The sequence below is a fragment of the Microcaecilia unicolor genome, chromosome 1 (genome assembly GCF_901765095.1).
Source record: "Microcaecilia unicolor chromosome 1, aMicUni1.1, whole genome shotgun sequence".
Taxonomy (NCBI): Eukaryota; Metazoa; Chordata; class Amphibia; order Gymnophiona; family Siphonopidae; genus Microcaecilia; species Microcaecilia unicolor.
The window spans coordinates 177,679,033-177,699,374 of record NC_044031.1 but is presented as its reverse complement, the minus strand read 5'-3'; the positions used below and the strand labels follow the sequence as shown (position 1 = coordinate 177,699,374).

Genomic DNA, 20,342 nt, shown 5'->3' with positions numbered 1-20,342 from the left:
GTACAATATTACAATGCCATTTACTTTATCCCACTTATTAAGGGTGTGCAACCTAACATTTATTTATTTTAAATTTATTTTCTTGTGTTATGTATAGTGTATTTAGTTTTTGAAAATTAACTATTTTTCATTTTGAGGTAATATCTATAGTGTGTGCTACTTTTCAAGTATTTTTCTGTTATGGGTTAAAGCGATACGATATGCTTCCATGTCATTGCAAACAAATGCACAACCCTACCTATTATCCTTCTTTGTATATTGGTGGAAACTATTAGCTTACTACTCAGGATTGAGTTTGGAATAAAATAAGACCAACCAAATATTTAGGGTTATCTCTGTCTGGTCACTTTATTATTTATTTATTATTAGGATTTATTTACCGCCTTTTTGAAGGAATTCACTCAAGGCAGTGTACAGTAATTAATGAGCTATATAACCTGCCAATTAAAATGAAAGCTGTTTTGGAAAGACGTTTGTGCTCAGCTGTTTAAAAATGTACAGTTCATGTTCCATACCAAGGAAAGAGATCTTTTTGTAGTTCTTAATTGAAACACTTTGATGTACCCAACTCAAATAATTAGATATTACTACAACATAACATAGAATGGTGCATATCACACACAATGTTTTAGTGCTGTACACCCTCAGGACACAATATTTAAATTACAGATCCTTTCCCACTACATTCCAGAGCATTCTTCCAGGTACTTTTTATCAACCTGCTGCCTGTTGGGCCTCTTAAGCATTTGCTGCAGGATTACAACTCCTGACAAAACTGCTGGCAGCTGAAGCACCACCAAGGAAGGAAACGTTAGAAAAGAATCTTCTCATGCTTCAGTAAATAATACTATGTTACCCTTCATTACCGTCGGGCAGCATTTACAATTTGTTGTTTTTACGTCCCTTCAGTTTTCTGTTTCTTTGGGGTTTTTTTTTTTTTTTTTTTGAACTATGCACATTTTTATTTTTGGGTAATTTTCAGTAGCTGTTTACCTGGGTATGTGGAGGCTCATTTTCAAAGCATGTAGACTTACAAAGTTACATAGGTTACTGTGAGGCTCATTTTCGAAAGAGAAAAACGTCCAAAAGGTGTCACCTTGTGGATAGATTTCTTCTCCAAACGTCCAAATCGGTATTTTCGAAACCTATTTTGCAGACATCTGTCTATGCATTTCGTCTGCACTGTGCCCAAATCACAAGGAGGGATGTTGGGGGGGGGGGGGGGGGTCAAAACCGACATTAGGGTGTGCCTAACATTTGGACGTTTTGCAGCCATAATGGAACAAAACCAAAACATCTCGGGCGAAATCTTCAACGTTTTGGTCTAGACCTGTTTTTCTAATGAGTAAGATACGAAAAGGTGCCCTGAATACCAGATGAGCACTGGAGAGGGATTCAGGGATGACCCCCTCCCACCCCCTACAAAATGTGAATAAAAATAGTACCTACCAGCCTCTGACAGTCTCAGATTGTACAGCCAGGTCCATTAGAACACCATGCAGATACCTGGAGAACTGTAGTGGTGAGTGTAGTGCACTGTAGACAGGTGGACCTAGGACCATACTTCTCCTACCTGTTACACTTGTGGTGGAAACTGTGAGCCCTCCAAAACTCACCAGAAACCCACTGTACCCACATATAGGTGCCCCCTTCACCCATATGAGCTATTGTAGTGGTGTACAGTTGGGGGTAATGGGCTTTTGGTGGGTTTTGGAGGGCTTCACAGACAAGGGAGTAGTGGTGAGATGTGTACCTGGGAGCATTTATTTGAGTTCACAGCAGTGCCTCCTAGGGGCCTCATTGCTCTCCTGGGATGTCAGGGGGACCAGTCTGCTAAAAATGCTGGTCCCTCCTACATCTCAGTGGCTTGCTTTTTTTTGTGAGTTTTTAACTTGCGGGGGGGGGGGGGGGGGGGGGGAGGGGGTCCCCGAAAATGACCTAAAGACAAAGCACAAAATCTTGTTTGAAATGATATTTAAAAAAAAAAAAAGATAAATGTGTGTCTTTTTTCGAAAATGGGTATATTTCCTATTTGGATTTAGTACGTCTAGTGCAAATCGTCCAAAGTCTGACTTAGATGCACTATCGAAAATACCTCGTCATGTAATTTTGTAAGTCTGCGTGTTTTGAAAATGAGCACCATAGATGCTTAATTAGATAGTTTGTCTGAAATTTGCCCACCTTTGGTGTGGCTAAAAATACATACCTGTCACAATCCAAGAAAAGGTACCAAGTCTTTGTAGCTGCTTCATTTGGCAATGAGCCCAAAAACCTGATTGGGGGGCTATTTTGGCCTAAAACATGCTCTTAGTAAAACTACAATATCTCCAGTGTATGATATGATAGAAAGATGTGGTTTGCATATGAATCTTCATGAACTTGACTTTTTGGTAGACAGTATAACTCAAATTTCTAAGATTAGGAATATTTTCTTGGAGTTTGAAACATGAGGCTTCACAATCTGCCTACTTTGTGGCCACATTAAGATGAGGCATACCTTGAGGCATGTTGCATTTTGGGGAAGGAAAATAAAGCAAACGTGGCATTTTCAAGTCTGTACATTTTTATTTTCCTTTGAAAAAGTACTCCTGAGTACAAACACCCAGTGGTACTTGGTACTCATGTCTTTGCCTACCTTTCCTTTTGAAGATTTTAGTGCGAAATCCGTGGGTAAATGGTACCTGAAGATCTTGCAGCAATGTGGACCAATTAGAAATTTCCTTTTTATAGTTTATTGAGTTAAAAATGTGTTTGGTAGTTCAGCACGATGCAGGCAGGCACTGTTGGTCTCTTACCATGATCATTGGAGAGAGATGTCTTCCATTATTTGCAACACGGTGATAAGGGAATGAGTTCTATGATGCACGTATTCCTTCTCCAGTGCATCAGGTTTTCATCTGGTGCCTTGAATTGCCGGTCACTGTATAAGGAATTGAGACCGTTGAAATAGATGACCTTTTCTATTTAGGTGGTCTGTTTGGGAGAATGCCTCTGATGTTTAAATAATCTGGAGGATGCATTACTTGGCGCTGCTTGTTTTTCTAACCCAATTCTTACCCAGGGAAAAGAAATGCTTGAAAAGAATCTTTTCAGTCTTCAGTTAATACTATGTTACCCCTCATTACCCTCAGGCAGCATTTACAATTTGTTGATTAAGTTTTTGTGTCCCTTCAGGTTTTTTGTTTTATTGTTGAACCATCCGTAGTTTTATTTTTACCTTTTGAACCGGGTAATTTTCAGTAGTTGTTTACCTGGTTATATAGCTGCCACCTTTGGACACAATTCCTCAAGAAGCCTCATTGGGCCCTATCTGCCCTGCCACCACCCCATCTCTCACCACTCTTTCACATTTTAACCGTTTTGAAGTTACCATTTGGCTGTGCCTCCTTGACTTTCCTACATCTCACGACAATCTGGCTTCTGTCCTCTATGCTCCACAGGGGCAGCCCTTGACGAAGCTTTTCCACTGACTTCTTTCTAACTAAGGTGTTTTACTTTTGGAGCATATATTAGGCTCGTAATTTAGGAGCTTAAATTTTAGGAGTATAACCTTTAATAGAATAAGGCCCAGATGGGCCCTTTTACTAAGCCACGTAAGCATCTATGCACACCAAAATGGAGTTACTGCCGGACTACCACATGGCTTTTGCGGTAATTTCATTTTTGGCAGTAATTTCATTTTTGGCACGCGTCCGAGATGTGCGTCTGAAAAATATTTTTTATTTTCTGGCACGCATAACGGGCGTGCGCCCAGTTACCGCGTGAGTCTTTACTGCTAGGTTAGTGACTGGCGGTAAGGTCTCAGGCACAAAATGGATGCGTGGCAATTTTCATTATGCCGCACATCCATTTTTTGCAAAAAAAAAAAAGGTATTTTTTACAGGCGCGCTAAAAAATGGATCGGCATGCGCCCAAAACCCATGCCTACACTACTGCAAGCCATTTTTCAGCATCCCTTTGTAAAAGGACCTCATAGTGCCTAAGTTGGTGCCTTCTTACCCTCTTATCCTAGACATCCTTTTATAAAATTACCCTCTAGAAGTGCAAGGGGAAAGCTAAGAGGATAACCAAGGGATCAAGGCCCTATACTTCAATGCTCATAGAAATGACTTCTACGAAGACATGAGGGTAACCTGCAGTGAGTTTCAATTAGAACTTGAACCACCTTACTGGACAGAGCAGATGGCACATTTTGGGCTTTATCTGCTATTATCTACTATGCTATTGTGTTTGTTTATTTACCTTGCTTAATATACCTCCAGTTGCGTTGATGAATTCAGCTGGTTGGCTTTCAGTAAAATATAGTCATCAAGAACTAAAAAGCATTCCTAGTGGGGTAGAAATGAGGAAAAGGGAAATGTATTAGAAGGGCTTGCAGGAGGGAGAGAAAGGGGGAAATCATGGTGTCAAGAAGATGGGTCGAGAATGCTTGATAAGAAGGTTCCAGTTTGTGGGTCGGTAGTAGGGAGTTCCAGAGTTTGGAGTCATTATAACTAAAAACAGTTTCTTATGTCCAATTGTGAGAGGGTGAGGGAAGGTGCTAAAGAGTGTTTTGTCATGAGCACAGGGTCTAAGCTGGGTTATATGGGTTTTGTAGATTTACAGTGTAGTCTAGACCAAGCGTCAATGCCCCTTGTGGACCACAGTGAGGAGTTTGTAATGAATGCAGGCAAAGATGAGGAGCTAGTGTTCATTGACAGCAGCGGGGGAAACGTAACCCAAATGGTGGGCATTGTGAAGTACTTTAACTTCAGTAGATGTTACTAACTGTAGGTGTTTAAGGAAGGGTAATGGTGACCTGGAGTATAGTGCACTGCAGTAGTCCAGGTAAGTGATGACTAGAGAGAATGAGCATTTGGATACATGGTAAGGGAAGGAAAAGTTTGACTGAACAAATCCTTTGTAATGCAAAGGAAAATGAACTAAGATGGTGTCCATTTGTGCCTTAAATGTAAACTTGCTGTCAAATATGAGGGCTAAAATAAGCCAATCAGATACCGAGTCCAAGCAAGAGTTAAGATTGTCTGTCTTAAGTGGTGGAGGAAATTCTAAACATTGTCCACATAGCAGTAAGAGTTACAACCTTGAGATTGAATAAGGGTGGGCACCAGTGTGCATTCTTGTGGGATCCCACACATGGATTGAAATGCTGAAGATAATGTGTTACTATGGGGTAGCTGCAAGGTGCAACTGGTCAGAAAAGACCAAAACCAAGTATGGACATTTCCCTTGCGTCTGAGCTAATGTAGACTATAGGAGACCTTTTGCTCAGAATCCAATCCCAAATTTCAACTTGCTTGTCTGTTACTGCAGCCTGATGTTCCACTGCCACCACCTTAAAATTAACATGGCTGAGAGAGCTCTGCTTGCCTGTGCACATTTCGTTAGCCTCCATTTCTCCTCATCTGCACACATTTCAAATGCCACCAATGATTTCTGCTCTAACCTTACCAAAATCCATACTTTCCTCTGAGTACACCAGCAAAATCCTCCTCCATTCTGCTGCTGTAGCCTGCTCCTTGCCCAGCTCCCACAGAACATCTCTCTACTACATTCTGTCCTTAACTCAGCCGCATGACATGGCTTCCTCCAGTGTCCTTCTGACCATGTAAACCCTACAGTTCAAGGTTCTCCTACTCGCCTCCAAGTGCATTCATTCTACAGATCCACACTACCTCTCTTGTTCTTGGTTTGGTTCTTTCCACTCGGTAAATCTGTTCCAGACATAGAGTGGGTGCATCATGCCTCTTTGAGTACATTCAAATCACACCTGAAAACTTGGGGCCCTGTTTACCAAGCCGCGCTAGGGGCGCTTTAAGTGTTAGCGTGCTGTAACTATGTAGATGTCCATAATATTCCTTTGGGCATCCACATGGTTAGTGCGTGCTAATTTTTAGCCCACACTAAAAACGCTAGCGCACCTTAGTAAACAGGGCCCTTGATCTTTTGAGGCTTCCTATAAGCTTTAATCTCTGGCTATACCAATAGGTCTTGTTGCTTTTAACTATGTTTTGCACAATAAATATCCTGAAGTCACTTCCTTTTGACTGTGTGGCTTAGACTGTAAGCTCCACAGAGCCGGGGCTGTCATTTGTATCAGTATAACACCTGCCTACATCTGGCAACACTATAGAAAATGGAGGTAGTGATCACAAACCGTACCCAACCCGGCACGGCTTCTCCTGTTCACACAAATGTTTTGCAGGTCTTGATTTTTGACCTCTAAGAGATCTATTTTTCTTGCCTTAGTCTCCCCATTTTCTCACTCCTAGGTTTCATTTAAACTGATTAATGACTTTCAGGAGGCCTGGAGGTCTGGACTGAAGGGTAAAAAGAATGCAGCATGGTACTCGGATGCTAAAAATACCGTGGTTGCAGCAATTGAAATAATTTCATTGTTTTGACTTGTGCTATTAGGTGTTAAAATCATTTTTATTTTTTCCTCTCTTTTTTTCATGCAGAGTATGATTTCTTCCATTGTGAACAGCACTTACTATGCAAATGTCTCGGCAGCAAAATGTCAAGAATTTGGAAGGTGGTATAAACATTTCAAGAAGACAAAAGATATGATGGGTAAGCAAGAAAGAGGAGGAAAAAAAGAAAAGAAAGTCACAAGGGCGATTTGTTTACTATTACATGTCATGTCAGGGTCTATCATAGCTATATCTCAAGCCACATACATATTTTGCTCACCCAGTTAGAAATCAGTTCATTGTGCTTGGGGGGGGGGGGGTGGTTGTAAAAGTATAATGTGCTAATTAAATTCAATACATGTTTTTTAAATTAGGAAAAAGCAACTTCGGTGTCAGATAATCAGGAGCTCATGAAAAAAGGAAGGGCGCTGTCAATTTTGTTAACATCCCAGTAAAGGTTTAGCGTTGCTTGTAGTTGGGAAGCTGAGGAGAAGATTAAGAGATATGGTTTGTGAAGTTAGAGGAACAGAGAAGTTTAAGGAGAAAATACTTTTTAATTGTTTGGGTCTATAATTAGGCTGATAGTAGGAGCGTCACTAATGCAAAGTTTTTAAAGGGCTCATGCATGGGAAAAATAAAAGCCTTATCATTGAGATTTCGGAATATGAGGTCTGCGGCGCATTTCCAGTATCATTCTTTGCTAGATTGAATACAATCATTAAATCCATTCCTCTTCAGTGAAACTCCATAGAAATTTTGTGTGGTACTATTCTTTTATCTATAGTAATATCCCAGTAGTTTTAAGGATGAGAGGAATGACACCAACTGTCTGGATTTTTTTTTTCCTTGCATGTTTTTACCTTTTTAGTATCTGAAGCAAATCCATCCATCTATCAAAACCGATTCCTTGCCTTTTATAGCTTAAGGCTGTAATGAAGACAATGCATCACTTTTGTGGTAATTGCTTGAATTACTGTTCCGAGTGAATGGCCCACTTGGGTTGACTCTGCATTCTGTTGTGGATATAGATTGTTTTCCCCTCTAGCCGCCTTTGCAGTTTCCATATAGCACTAACCACAAGTGTCTCACATTTTTATACCGAGGCTGAAATATTCATTTCTTGTGCAAATTGATGATAATGAACAAATCTGACGTGGCAGAATTTTGTGTAGAGTAGATCTTTTGATTTTCACTTCTGTATATGTTCCCCAAATGCCAGAAATCTGAATTAGGTTACATTCATGGGGGTCTGCTGCAGAAGTATGTGCTAACTTTTTTTTTTTTTTTCTGCCTTTCATCATTTTCTTTTCTCAGAGTAACGGCCATTGTGCGCAAACACAAACTGATCTTGGAATGCAGGCCGTTTGTAATAAACGAACATTGGCAACAATGGTCAGCAGGCATTTAAAAGTCAGTTTGACAGACTCCCTGAGCTGTTCTAATCTGTTTTCTGCTTTCCACCTCAGAAATCATTCCTTCTGAAAGAATTAGGCTTCCACGGTCTTTCTCCGTCAAAGGAAGATGGCTTCATTTTTGTTCTGCATTGATTCTGCTTTCAGACTGGCACACACACAATAATTCAAGCTGTTTTTAAGGAATGACAACCCTCTGACCCTAGAGGGTTCACTATCTAAGTTTTTGTACCTGGAGCAATGGAGGCTTAAGTGACTTGTCCAGGGTCATAAGGAGCCACAATGGGAATTGAACCCAGTTCCCCAGGTTCTCAGCTCACTGTGCTATCCATTAGGCTACTCCTGATATTTTTGAAGGAAGCTGGTTGTAGAAGTTAGGGGGAAGAAATGTAGCCTACAGAAAAAAGGAATTGGCTGAAATGAAAGTGTTCATTTCATATACTGTTTTCTTGAATGGGGTAGTTTTTTGTTGTTGTTGCTTTTTAAGCTTATTACAGGTTTTTTGTTTGTTTTAACTATTATTTCAGCCGTGCTTATTATTTAGGATTTGCACAACGCATGCTGAAACAGGTTGAAAAGCAGTACATTTCAGTCCTCTTCCCTGCATTTTATATACAGTATGTGTATAAGTATTATATTCATACACACTCAGCTCTCCATTTACCTGCTCTGTGGATAAATCAGATATTACAGTTTGTCATTTTAGCACTGTAGACAGGTACTAAAAAGTCAGCACTTTGAAAACATTTCTTTGCACTTGCAAGGGAAGGATTTACTGTGTTTGTGTATAGATATAAGTATAAAGTATACATACACACACATTTTAAAAAATGGTTCTCTTGCTCAAATATAAAATTTGAGATTCAGTCCATTGCTAGTACAGTGTACTCCAGATAAATGCATTCAGAAGATAATGAACAAGCTGCTACCTGTAATGTGTCTTGATACCCTGTGCTATTAATATCATTAGAAAAAAATTATATCAGTTTGTAAAAGTGCATCAGTAAAGTGTATTATGAATTCCTTTTGGTGTGGAGGAGCAGGCGTAACCTTGGGAAGCTATTCAAATCAAGCTAGGGTTAAAAAACAAATCCAGCTTTTCCCACAGATGCTGTTGATCTTAGCCAAAATCACTTCACCTCCTTCCACCTTAAGTACACCTAGGTAGGAAGCTAATTTGTTGTAAAATGCCATTGAGTCTCGGTTGACTTGTGGTGACCCTCTGGAGAATTGTCCTGGCCTGAACTCTCTTAGTCAGATGGCTTAAGCTAATTTAGGGAGTCTAAGGCGCGCTCACGTTTTTAGTGTTTTAAAATTGGGTACGTGCTAAATGTTAGAGACGCCCCTGGGAATTCATTGGCATCTCTAACATTTAGCGAGCGCCCAATTTTAGCACACGCTAAAAGCGTGAGCGCACCTTAGTAAAAGGGGGTCTTAGGGGAATAACTTGTGTACCTGAATGTAACTTCTACTGAGCTTGGATTTGGGAAAGGCCAGTAATAAATCTAAAGTTCAAACCCAAAAATCTAACCCATGGGTCTGTTTATACATGATTTTTACAGACTTAGAAGGGAAGAAAACATTTTAGTAAATAGGCCCTTTATGTGTCCTAAAAGCATGTACAGGAATATTCTATAATAGTATTAAACTCTATTCATTCTAAATGTTCTGTAAAGCTTGCTGCATATATTAGTTCAGAGGTTACTTTAGTCCTATGTGCCTTTAACTTCCAGAACCAGCTCCAAAAGTGTGCACATTTACACGTGAGGCACCATAGGATCCGGCTCTGTGGGCGCTGTGGGTACTTGAGCACCCCCCAATATTGAACAAAAATTGTATCCAGGGAGAGAGAATTTTTGGTTGGGTTTAGCACCCTCAATTTTGAAAATGTATCTCATATGGTGGATGCTTTTGGAGTAAGCTTGGTGTAAATGTGTGCTTCCATTCTGTGTGTACCTACGTATTTTATAAAATATGTGCATACATGGCAGCGGCAGGCTCCACCTCCACCCTGAATAGATGCCTGGGAACGCCACTGCGCAGATTAAGCGACAATCAGTGAATTCTCTCTTTCCTTGCACGTACTTCACCCGCATAGGCACATATTATAAAAGCCCTTTTTCTACGTGTGAAAGAAAGCTTCATAAAATTACCCCCTTAGTGTGTAGATCAGCATACCTGGCAACATTGCCTGCAGCATATATTTAACGTAAATCCTTTCTGATTCTCTGCACTTCTGTCTTGCCAATAACAGTAATTTGAGTTCTCTTTTTTTTTCTGTTTAAATGGCAGAGCAGGATAAGAGCACACTGACAGATGTGGTCGCTATTTAGCCTAAATTTGGGGTAATAACAGTTTCAGTGCTATCACAAACACTAAATTTTGACACACGGGTTTGCAATACTAAATTAGACTGGCTCCTAACTTAAAATGTCCATTGCCTCTCTGTTTCTGCTCCTCTTTGCTTCTGTTGTTACAAGTATCGAAGCAGCACTGTTGCTTCTGGTCCACACAAGAATTTAAAGCCAGCTAGGTCTGCAGCCGTCTCTCATGTATGCAGCTTTGGAGGCTAAAGGCTTGTCTGTTTGACAATCAGTTTTCCTGCCACATAATATATAAAGAGAAGAGTACAAAGGGGAAATGTTGGCTCAGGATTAGTTTGCTGAGACCACAAATAAAGATGAAAAACTATAGCTGGAAAAAGCCTTCAAGACCACAAGTTGAAAACCCAAGTGAAATGATTTCACATGAAAATGATTTGCATATTTATCTCCAGTAGTTCGACAGTACAAAAAATATATATATATTGAGTTGCTGTTAAAAAATGCTATGTTTTGGCTCCAACTCGAGTATTCATTTTCAGCATAAAAGAGCCCGATATTCCAAAAGAGCCGAGCTCCTGAATTTAGGCCTACACTTCAAAAGCATCGCCATGTGTAAATGCCTAAGCTTGTTCCTTATTTTCAGCCACACTTAGGCATTTCTAAATTCATACCTGCTATTAATCTTGCTTAGATGCTTGAAGCTGAAAATCGGTACTAAGCACTTAACTTTTTTCCCTGTCCTAAATCCATCTATTTGATTTAGGCTCCTAAATTTAGGAGTTTAGTGAAATTTTGAGCATAAATCTAGGACCTCAATCCTAATAAATTTTAAAAGGTCAAATTTAAGAGTATAACTCTTAGGAGCATAAATCTTTTGAACATCGGGCCCTAAATGTTTTTTTTTCTTTTAGTAGCATTGATGCTGCTTTAAAATATGTAATTGCTTTTTTTTTTTCCGAGCTATCCTGTATATGGTTCTGGATGATTTTCTGCTGTAAGTATTTACGTCTGGTTTTGTTTGTACCCCACCCCAGTTGAAATGGAAAGCCTGTCTGACCTGTCCCAGCAAAGTGCCAACCATATCAGTTTTGGCCAGCAGCCAGTCCCAGGGAACACACCTGAGCAGCCTCCATCTCCTGTGCAGCTTTCTCACAGCAACCAGTCATCCGTTCGGACACAGCTTCCAAACTTGCACCCTGGACTTGTGTCTACACCCATTAGCCCTCAGCTGGTGAACCAGCAGCTGGTCATGGCCCAGTTACTGAACCAGCAGTACGCCGTAAACAGACTTCTAGCCCAGCAGTCCTTAAATCAACAGTACTTGAACCACCCTCCTCCCGTTAGCAGATCAATCAACAAACCGTTGGAGCAACAAGTTTCAACGAACACAGAGGTGTCTTCCGATATCTATCAGTGGGTACGTGATGAACTGAAACGAGCGGGAATCTCGCAGGCGGTGTTTGCACGTGTGGCTTTTAACAGAACTCAGGTAAGATAGCTGTTTGTCTGTCTTCTTGAAATGAAGATTAAACTTGTTAGTATGTAATAGTGCCTCACCCTCTGTTGCAAGACTAAGGGGGAAGTTATTAATGTGGGCTGCCATTGACGACTTATTTTACCACAAGTTGTGCTATTTTAGCACAGGATGTCTTTGGATAAAACAGGATCCTGTGTTAAAATAACATGTCTTAACTGTGGCCCACATTGATATCTTCCTTTCTAAATTTTCATGTATTCAATTCTCTTACAACTTATCTTGTTCTCATCTTTTCCCTCTCCCCTCATTAGTTGCCAACTTTGGAATAGCCTAATGGTTAGTGCAGCGGCCTGAGAACCTGGGAAGCTGGGTTCGATTTCCGCTGTAGCTCCTTGTGATTCTGGGCAAGTCACCTAACCCTGCATTGCCCCAGATACAAAATAAATGCCTGTATGTAAGCCTCTTTGATAGTAACCACAGGAAGGCGATATATGTCAAATCTCAACCCCTTTTCCTTTCCTTTTTTTTTTTTTTTAATATCCCATCAGTCTTTTTTATTTACTATTTTGCATCTGTATTCCTCTGCCCAAAAATACATAACTGAAACACCCACAAGAGCTTAGCGTTGCCTGCTAGGAGGTTGGCATGCAGTCTGGCTTGAAGTGAGCTTTGGATTTTAAATGTAATCGCTTGCCTTAAATTGAGCCTGAAGGAGAGTTAGTCAGATACAGCAGGTAGTTCCCTGCCCCAAAGAGCTTACAATCTAAATATAAAGCAGGTTTTTACATTTCTTGATTTTTGCAACACAAGTTTATAATTAAAAACAATGATTGTCCATGAAATAATGGTATTCAGATGTGCATGTGTTTTTGTTTAACAGTTGTAATGTAAAGAAGCATTACCTTTTAAAACTACTGGAGAGCCTCTTAAGATAGGATCTAGGCTGCCCAGTATTGATAGGATTTCAAGATGTTCTATCGACAGCTTATGCAAGCAGCTTTTCTTAGCTTTGCATTCAGTTGTGCACAAGAAGGTATTTAATACAAAAACAAAGTAGGGAGATTTCTATATCTGGCATCACAAAACAGCACTATTCTTCAATCTTATCATTTGTAGAAATAGAGTACTTGTTCAGAGGAGAAAGCCTCTAGAAGCCTCCAGTAAATACTTTCATAATTTTTATGATTTTGTGATTTACTTCGGAGAGCTGGGCTTCTTCATCATTGGCTTTCAGAACCTCTTTAAATCGCCAATCTTATTATCATGTAACCGTTTTTTCTTATAGTTACATGAACTAGCACCAATACTTTTCTATTTACCTACTTAGCTTAATAGGCGTTTCTAAATTCATACCTGCTATTAATCTTGCTTAGATGCTTGAAGCTGAAAATCGGTACTAAGCACTTAACTTTTTTCCCTGTCCTAAATCCATCTATTTGTTTTAGGCTCCTAAATTTAGGAGTTTAGTGAAATTTTTAGCATAAATCTAGGACCTCAATCCTAATAAATTATGAAAGTATTTACTGGAGGCTTCTAGAGGCTTTCTCCTCTGAACAAGTACTCTATTTCTACAAATGATAAGATTGAAGAATAGTGCTGTTTTGTGATGCCAGATATAGAAATCTCCCTGCTTTGTTTTGGTATTTGATATTTATTATCGATTTTGGGAGATTACCTCTTTTTGAATTTAGTTTTGAACCCAAGAAGGTATTTACCCAGGAAGGAGTGCTTTAAGCATAAGAGCTAGGCTCCCCTTGTAACATAGGGCCTAACATCCCAATTCATTTGAAGAAGTCTATCTTTCTCGTCAACAAGCTTACATAATATGCCAGTTCCACAGTGCTGAGATGGTCACTAGCTTGCCCACTTTCATTAACTATTTCATTTTGTACCCGGATGAACCTGAAGGGGGAGAGACTCAGGAGCAACACCAAAATATATTTAAATATGTTTTCCTAGTTGAACGTTAGATGTGAAGGTTTGGACAGCAACAGACTTTGTGATGGAAGTGTGGCCTATTTGCATGTGTTCTTGAAGTGCCTTAGCAGAATGATTCATTGGGTATTGAGGCTGTATGAACAAATGGCAAAAAGGAACATTATTAAATTTTGAAATCCTATTGGAAATACAGATATTCATGAATATGACTCATTTGACCAACTCAAATTTTTGTAAGAATTGATGAAAAGTTTTATAAGGAAGGAAGGAAAAAGCTTCAGAAAAATAATGTGGTTTCTATAACTAGTTTTTCAGTCATAGACAAAAAAAAACAAACCTTGTGACTTTTTCATTCCTTTTTTTTTTTTTGTAATAAATCTTTTGTTGATTCTTACACATATTTTGAGTTTTGTTGATTGTGTATGCCTAACTCACCTTACATTGGTTTGATTCATGAGTATAGCCTGCCTGGCAGACAGCAAGCACAGTGCTAAGAAGAAAACCTAGTGGCAATGCATCGTAGCTGGGTCTAGGATGATGGATGGTGAGGTAATAGGCCAAGCTAGTGCTGGTAGCTCTTACGATTCTACATAGCTTTGTGCATAGCCATGGAAAGAGAAGAGGTCAGGAGTGAACTAAATGGGGGCTCTGCTTCGCTTATCTGCCCAAGATAAGACACAAATGAAAATGACACAACAGCTGTTGATAGGAGAGAGCATTTACAAGTGATCATGCCCTGCCTAACAGCTGGAGTATATCCTTTTAGTGTGGACAGGAGTAACAGAGTGGGTGATTGATCTTTTCCTGTCGTCATTTACTATGCTTCTTTGCCTAATTAGTTTAGGGATTTCTTTTGTTTGTCCATTTTGGCTCATAGGTTTCTAATCTGCCATCCCATGTTTGTGTATTTTGTTCATATTTGGGACTAAATTTATAAATTGCGTTACCATGTTAGCCTGTGTTATTTATAAATAAGTTCCATTACATAAAATAGGCCCTGTGGTAAATAAATATGTAGTAAAGCTAACGTGGTCATACGTGTTAGTAAATCTAACCCACAATTTATAACACATGATCTAATCAGTGCAGAACTAAGCTTTCATGAAAGTTAAGACAGTGTAAAGCGTTATTTCTGCTGCCTCATGATAAATCATGGTCACCAGTAGGGACAAAAGTCCTTTCTTAGTAAAGGAAGTGACACTTCTGGGGCCATGTTACGTCCTAAAGTGGTTCTACAAAGAAGAAACTCAATTTTGGGGAACTAAGAACAGCTTGCAGCTCTGTCTTCATTATTCTCTGTTATTACATCTAGTCCTCAGGTAGACACCAAAATACCCTTTGGGCCTTATCTTATAAAGGTTATGCTCCTAATTTTGGAGCATGGAGCATGCTCGTAATTTAGGAGCATAAATTATGCTCATAAATTAGAAGCATAAATTTAGGAGCATAACCTTTATAAGATAAGGCCCAAAATGTGTATTATTCTGTAATGGCATCTGGGCGCCCAGAGGGCTGTTTATAGAATAGAAGAGCCATTCCCAACCCAGTCCTTCGGGCACACCTAGTCCCATTGGGTTTTCAGGATATCCACAATGAATATTCATGAGTTAGGCATTCAAACCTTTGAAAACCCAATGGAACTAGGTGTGCCCGAAGGACTGGGTTGGTAATTGCTGGAATTTATGTGCCAACATTTCGGCAGGTCTGTGGCAGAGGTAAATGCACATGCCTAAAATGTTGCATTTTAGCGCATAATGTATAGAATTCTATAAGTTACACAGGTAAATAGAGAACTCTCCTATACCCTGCCCAATGCATACTATGGTCCAGATTCTATTTATGGCGTCAAAAAAAATCAGCGCGGGAAAAAACCCCACGCTTAGTGGCATTCTATAAACCTTGCCTAAATTTAGGCACGGTTTATGGACTATGTATAGTGGCCATCCCGTGACAAAAAGTTCGGCGCAGCCATTTACACCAACGAAAACCTGGTGTAAATGTCCATGTCTTGTTAAGGTGCGGATCGGGCATATTCTGTAACAATGCGCGTAATCTTTGCGAACACTCATGACCCGCCCATGCCCCTCCCATGGTCACACCCCTATTTTGATCCATGTATTAGAATTTATGTGGAGCACTTTACAGAATATGCTTAGAAAGTTGCGCACATAAATTTGAATTAGTGCCAATAATTGCTAGTTGGCCAATTATTGGTGCTAATTAGCTTGTTAATTTGCATGCACAAATCAGCTATGCGTAAAGATTTTGCACGCCGATTTTTGCGAAGTTGTGTTGCCATTTATAGGATTGGGGGGTCTGCACATTGTGCGCACAAGTTGAAAAATATCACTTAGCATGCACAGAGCACTTGCATGAATGTTATCGATGTGCGCAAGTACTAGTGTTCTGCAGTCTAAGTATGCAAATGACACATTTAGGTGCGAAGATTACTGAATGAGGGGGACTGTATTTGTGGTTTTAAAATATTTCTCTTATGCTTAGGAAACACTCCTATTTTTAACACGATTCATAGTTAAAGCTGGGATGGAGCTCTTAGGTGCCCTTTTACTAAGCCGCACAAGTGTCTATGTGTGCCCAACACGCTCCATAATGGAGTTACCGCAAAGCTATTTTCGGACGTACGCAGGTCATTACCACCCGGTTACCGCGTGAGACTTACCACTAGGTCAGTGGCTGGGGTAAGGTCACAGACCCAAAATGGACGTGCGGCAATTTTGATTTTGCCACACGTCCATTTTCGGCAGAAATTAAAAAAGTCCTTTTTTACAGGCACACTGAAAACTGGATTGGCGTGCGCCCAAAACCCGTGCCTACACTACCGCAAGCCATTTTTCAGTGCACCTTAGTAAAAGAACCCCTTAACCAGGTATAGACATCATTCTATTGCATTTTTTTTTTTATTTGTCCCTTTCCAGCCCATTTATTACCTTTTATATCTATAAATGTTAAACATATACATGGCACAATTATAGAAGTATGAAAGAGATTTTCAACTACGCAGCTTCTCAAAATCAGTTGGATTCCAGGGTACAAATTAGCGAATGACACGGGGACGGGGAGCCGCAGTAACCATGGGGATAGGGACAGAGCTCACGGGGATGGACAGGGACAGATCCCACGGGGACAGGGAGATGTCCCTGTGTTATTTTCTAGTTGGAAGGGTGGAGGGTTATTATAGCTGCTCATTGTTATTGTTTTCCATTTGTAATTTATACACAACAGTTGCACAGCATATTGTTCCTTTTTATACTTTAATAAAAAGATTTAAATATAAAATCATAAGTGTTCAAGGCTCATGTAGATGAGGACAAAGCCCACGGGGACGGGGACAGAACCTGCGAGAATGGGGTGGGGATGGGGACAGAACCTGCGAGAATGGGGTGGGGATGGAGCATGGGCGAGGGGGGGCATTGCCCCCCCAAACGAGTCGCACCGGCGAACTGGCGGGGCTTAATTGTGTCTTCCCCGCCGGCGCTGCCTCAGTCCCTGACTCCCTGCAGCATTTTTGTCCGTCGCCGTCAGCGCTGCCATTCATTCTCACAGGCAGCCTCGTTCCCGCTCCCCTTTGCCGCTTCCACTCCAGGAAGTGCATCAGAGAGAGCCGGTCGGAGGAGTGGAAGCGGCAAAGGGGAGCGGGAACGAGGCTGCCTGTGAGAATGAATGGCAGCGCTGACGGCGACGGACAAAAATGCTGCAGGGATTCAGGGACTGAGGCAGCGCCGGCGAGGAAGAGTGAGGCAGCATGCTGGCTGGTGGCAGGGAGAGACAGTCACAGGAGCACTGTTGAGGTGATGGGGTAATGCTAGGTAGAGGTGAGCGAGAGAGGTGGGGAATGTTGGTGGGGGGAGATGCATGGGGGAGAGAGAGGGAGAAATAATACTGGATGTGGAGGAGGAGGGAGGGACAGCAAGAGAAAAGGGGAAATGTTGGAACATGGAAGTGGGAGGGAGGGAGACAGAGAGAGATGCTGTATGGGGATGGGAGAGATGCTAAAAGGGGAAGGAAGAGAACGAAAGAGATAGATGTTGGGCCCAGGGTGCAAGGAAGGGAGATACTGAGAGTGATGTGGGCAGTGGGAGAGAAGAAGGAGGGAAGAGAGGTTGTACATGGGGATGGATGAGAGGGAGGGATAGATATACATTAGAGGGGAAAGAGAAAAAGAGGGAGATTGTGGATCCAGGGACAGAAGGGAGTGAGGGAGAAATGCTGGACAATTGGAGGGAGGGGAGAGAGAGAGGAAGAAATGCTGGACCACAGGAAGGGGGGGGGCTGGAAGATACTGGGGTGTGGATGTGTGTGTGGAAGGGACAGGGAGATATTAGGCTACAAGGGGAGAAAGGGAGCAGGCGTGCTGGGCTAGAAGGTTGGAGGGAGGAAGATGCTGCAAATGGTGGAACTATTTGGGAGAGGCCAAAGGGGAGGTGGGAAGGAAACAAATGAGAGGATGATAGTGATGGGGGGGGGGGGGCAGAAATGTGGTAATGGAGAGTTGTTTAAAGATGAAAGGAAATGGAAGGTTGGAGGAAGGACTGAGAAGAGGAATGGGGCAGCTAGTGGGTGAGAGAAGAAATGGAATTTGATAGCTGAAAACTAAAAAGGAGAAGGATGAGGACGAGGGTGAAATTTAAGTGAACAGAGAGGCAGCAAAGAAAAAAAAACAGAGGAAACAGCTAAAAAAGAAATAATGTGTCAAAGGTAGGTGTAGTGAAGGAATGGAATAAGACAGGAGAGAAGAGAAAAGACAAATGGACAGCAAGCAGTTGAAGGAGAATTAGCAGAAAGACAGGAAAAGAGGAAACTGGAACCAGCATGATTGAACGGTAAAATGTCCAGACAACAAAGGTACAAAAAAGTATTTTATTTTGAATCTATTAAATGGAATATCAAATGGAAAGAAGATACTGAATAAAACAGAAGACACTGGGACCAAAGCGAATAGAAAAACTAAATGATCAGACAACAAAGGTAGAAAAAAGTATTTTATTCAGAATTTATTAATTGGAATATGTCAGCTTTCTGTGAAATTTTGCATGTAAGTTTCAATTTTTCTGGTATTGCTGCATGCTGAGTCTGACATCGAGTTAACTTTCCAGTTCAGTATTTTGCCTTCATATTTTTTGCTTTCTAGTTCCTTGTGTCATGTCTGTTGTGTCATGTGTTTTTCACGAGGTAGTGTATTGGTGTTTTAGAGCCTGGTGTAATTACAGTTCTGCCTTTTCACGCATAAGGTTGCAGCTTGTCCTGTCCTTGGAATTAGTGCTGTTATGGTTTAGTAAGGTTATGAGTGTGTTTTTGCACAAGTTTGTGTATAGTGTGTTGCAGTGGAGAGATTGTGTGTTGGCTTTACTGAGGTGGCACCAAAACATCAGAAAGGGTGTAGAGCCTAAATCATGACACACTACCTCTTGAAGGATCTACATATAGAGCTTATGCATTTCTAAGGTCAACACTGGCATGGTATGGGAAAAGGGGTGGGGAAATACTACTGGAGTGGAAGAAGGAAAGAAGGAAGGGAGAAAGAGCTGGCTTGATATCTCATACATATTCATTATGGTTATTCCCAAAAAAAGCCAGCTTTTTTTCCCTTCCTTCCTCCATATTAGCATATTCATTTGCATATGTATATATGCAAATGAATATGCTAATATGCTCCGCCCCATCCTTTGCCCCCCCCCCACCCCCCCCCCCCCCCCCCCCCCCCCAAATGAAACAGTCAAACTACGCCTATGGGATGGAGACAGAACCTGCGGGGACGGGGTGGGGACGGAGACAGAACCCATGGGGGCGGGGATGGGGACAAACTTTGTCCCTGTGTCATTCTCTAGTACAAATAGAATATTCAGACTTGACCCAGTTCTTAGACCAATGTAAGATAGTATTTGCCTATTAGTGGTGAATCTGAAAAGCAGAAATATTTTGTGGGCCCCCAAGTAGCTGAGATAGGCTGCCCTCTTTGGGGATTGACAGAATGACTCATGTATTACTTGACGCTTATCTCTTTCCTGCATCTACTTCTTTCCTATCTCCTCCTCTGTCCTTTTTTTTTTTTTTTTTTTTAATTTAAAGGAGAGTTTCCTTCTGCTTGCTTCATCATGTATTTGATTGTTGACACACAGTGTGACTCACTCTGAAAGGTTATTGAATGAGCAGTGTTTGTAGACATTCTTTCTTATGCTTCTGTCTGTAAACCATACGTCTACAGCAACTAGACCCCTAATGATGATTTCTGTGAACGTTTATACTGAAGTGCGACAGTGGATACTATTAGTACAGGAGGGTTATCTCTGTTCCTGGTAGGTTGATTGTTGATCTCCTCTTTAACATCTTGAAAAATAGCAATATTTTTTGGTTCAGATGTATGAATAATGGTTTGTGGTTGTCGTCCAGCTTAGTTTAGAATGACTATGAGGACTTACACCCAAATTCTATAAATGGCGCTTTAAATTGTGTGCGCAAATACGGGCATGTGCCCAGTTTGCGCGTGCATTTTAATTAAGATGTTATTAGCGCTGATAATTGGACCCTAACTATCAATTACAGGTGCTAATTGGCATTAATGGAAATTTATGTGCAGCTCCAAAAATGGAGTGCGGTCCTGGGCGGATCAGGGGTGTTCCTGCAATTTATGTGCGTTGTTATAGAATAAAAGGGATCCACTCCTAACTTAGGTATGAGGATTTACTCCGTGGTTCAATTGGTGTAAATGCTAATGCCTAAAAGTAGTCACGGATCCCAGCGCTAAGCGCTATTCTGTAAA

General features: G+C 40.9%; 1 protein-coding gene across 5 annotated transcripts in view; it reads left to right on the top strand.

Annotated features, from left to right (window-relative positions):
* The window catches only part of SATB1 (SATB homeobox 1), a 209,807-nt gene that overhangs the window by 25,309 nt on the left and 164,156 nt on the right, over window positions 1–20,342 (top strand). For all 5 annotated transcript variants that reach the window (XM_030202698.1, XM_030202690.1, XM_030202682.1 and 2 more), the window contains 2 exons: window positions 6,462–6,573; window positions 11,184–11,638. In XM_030202698.1, coding sequence (XP_030058558.1) covers window positions 6,462–6,573; window positions 11,184–11,638 — 567 coding nt within the window. The remainder of the gene's footprint in view (window positions 1–6,461; window positions 6,574–11,183; window positions 11,639–20,342) is intronic.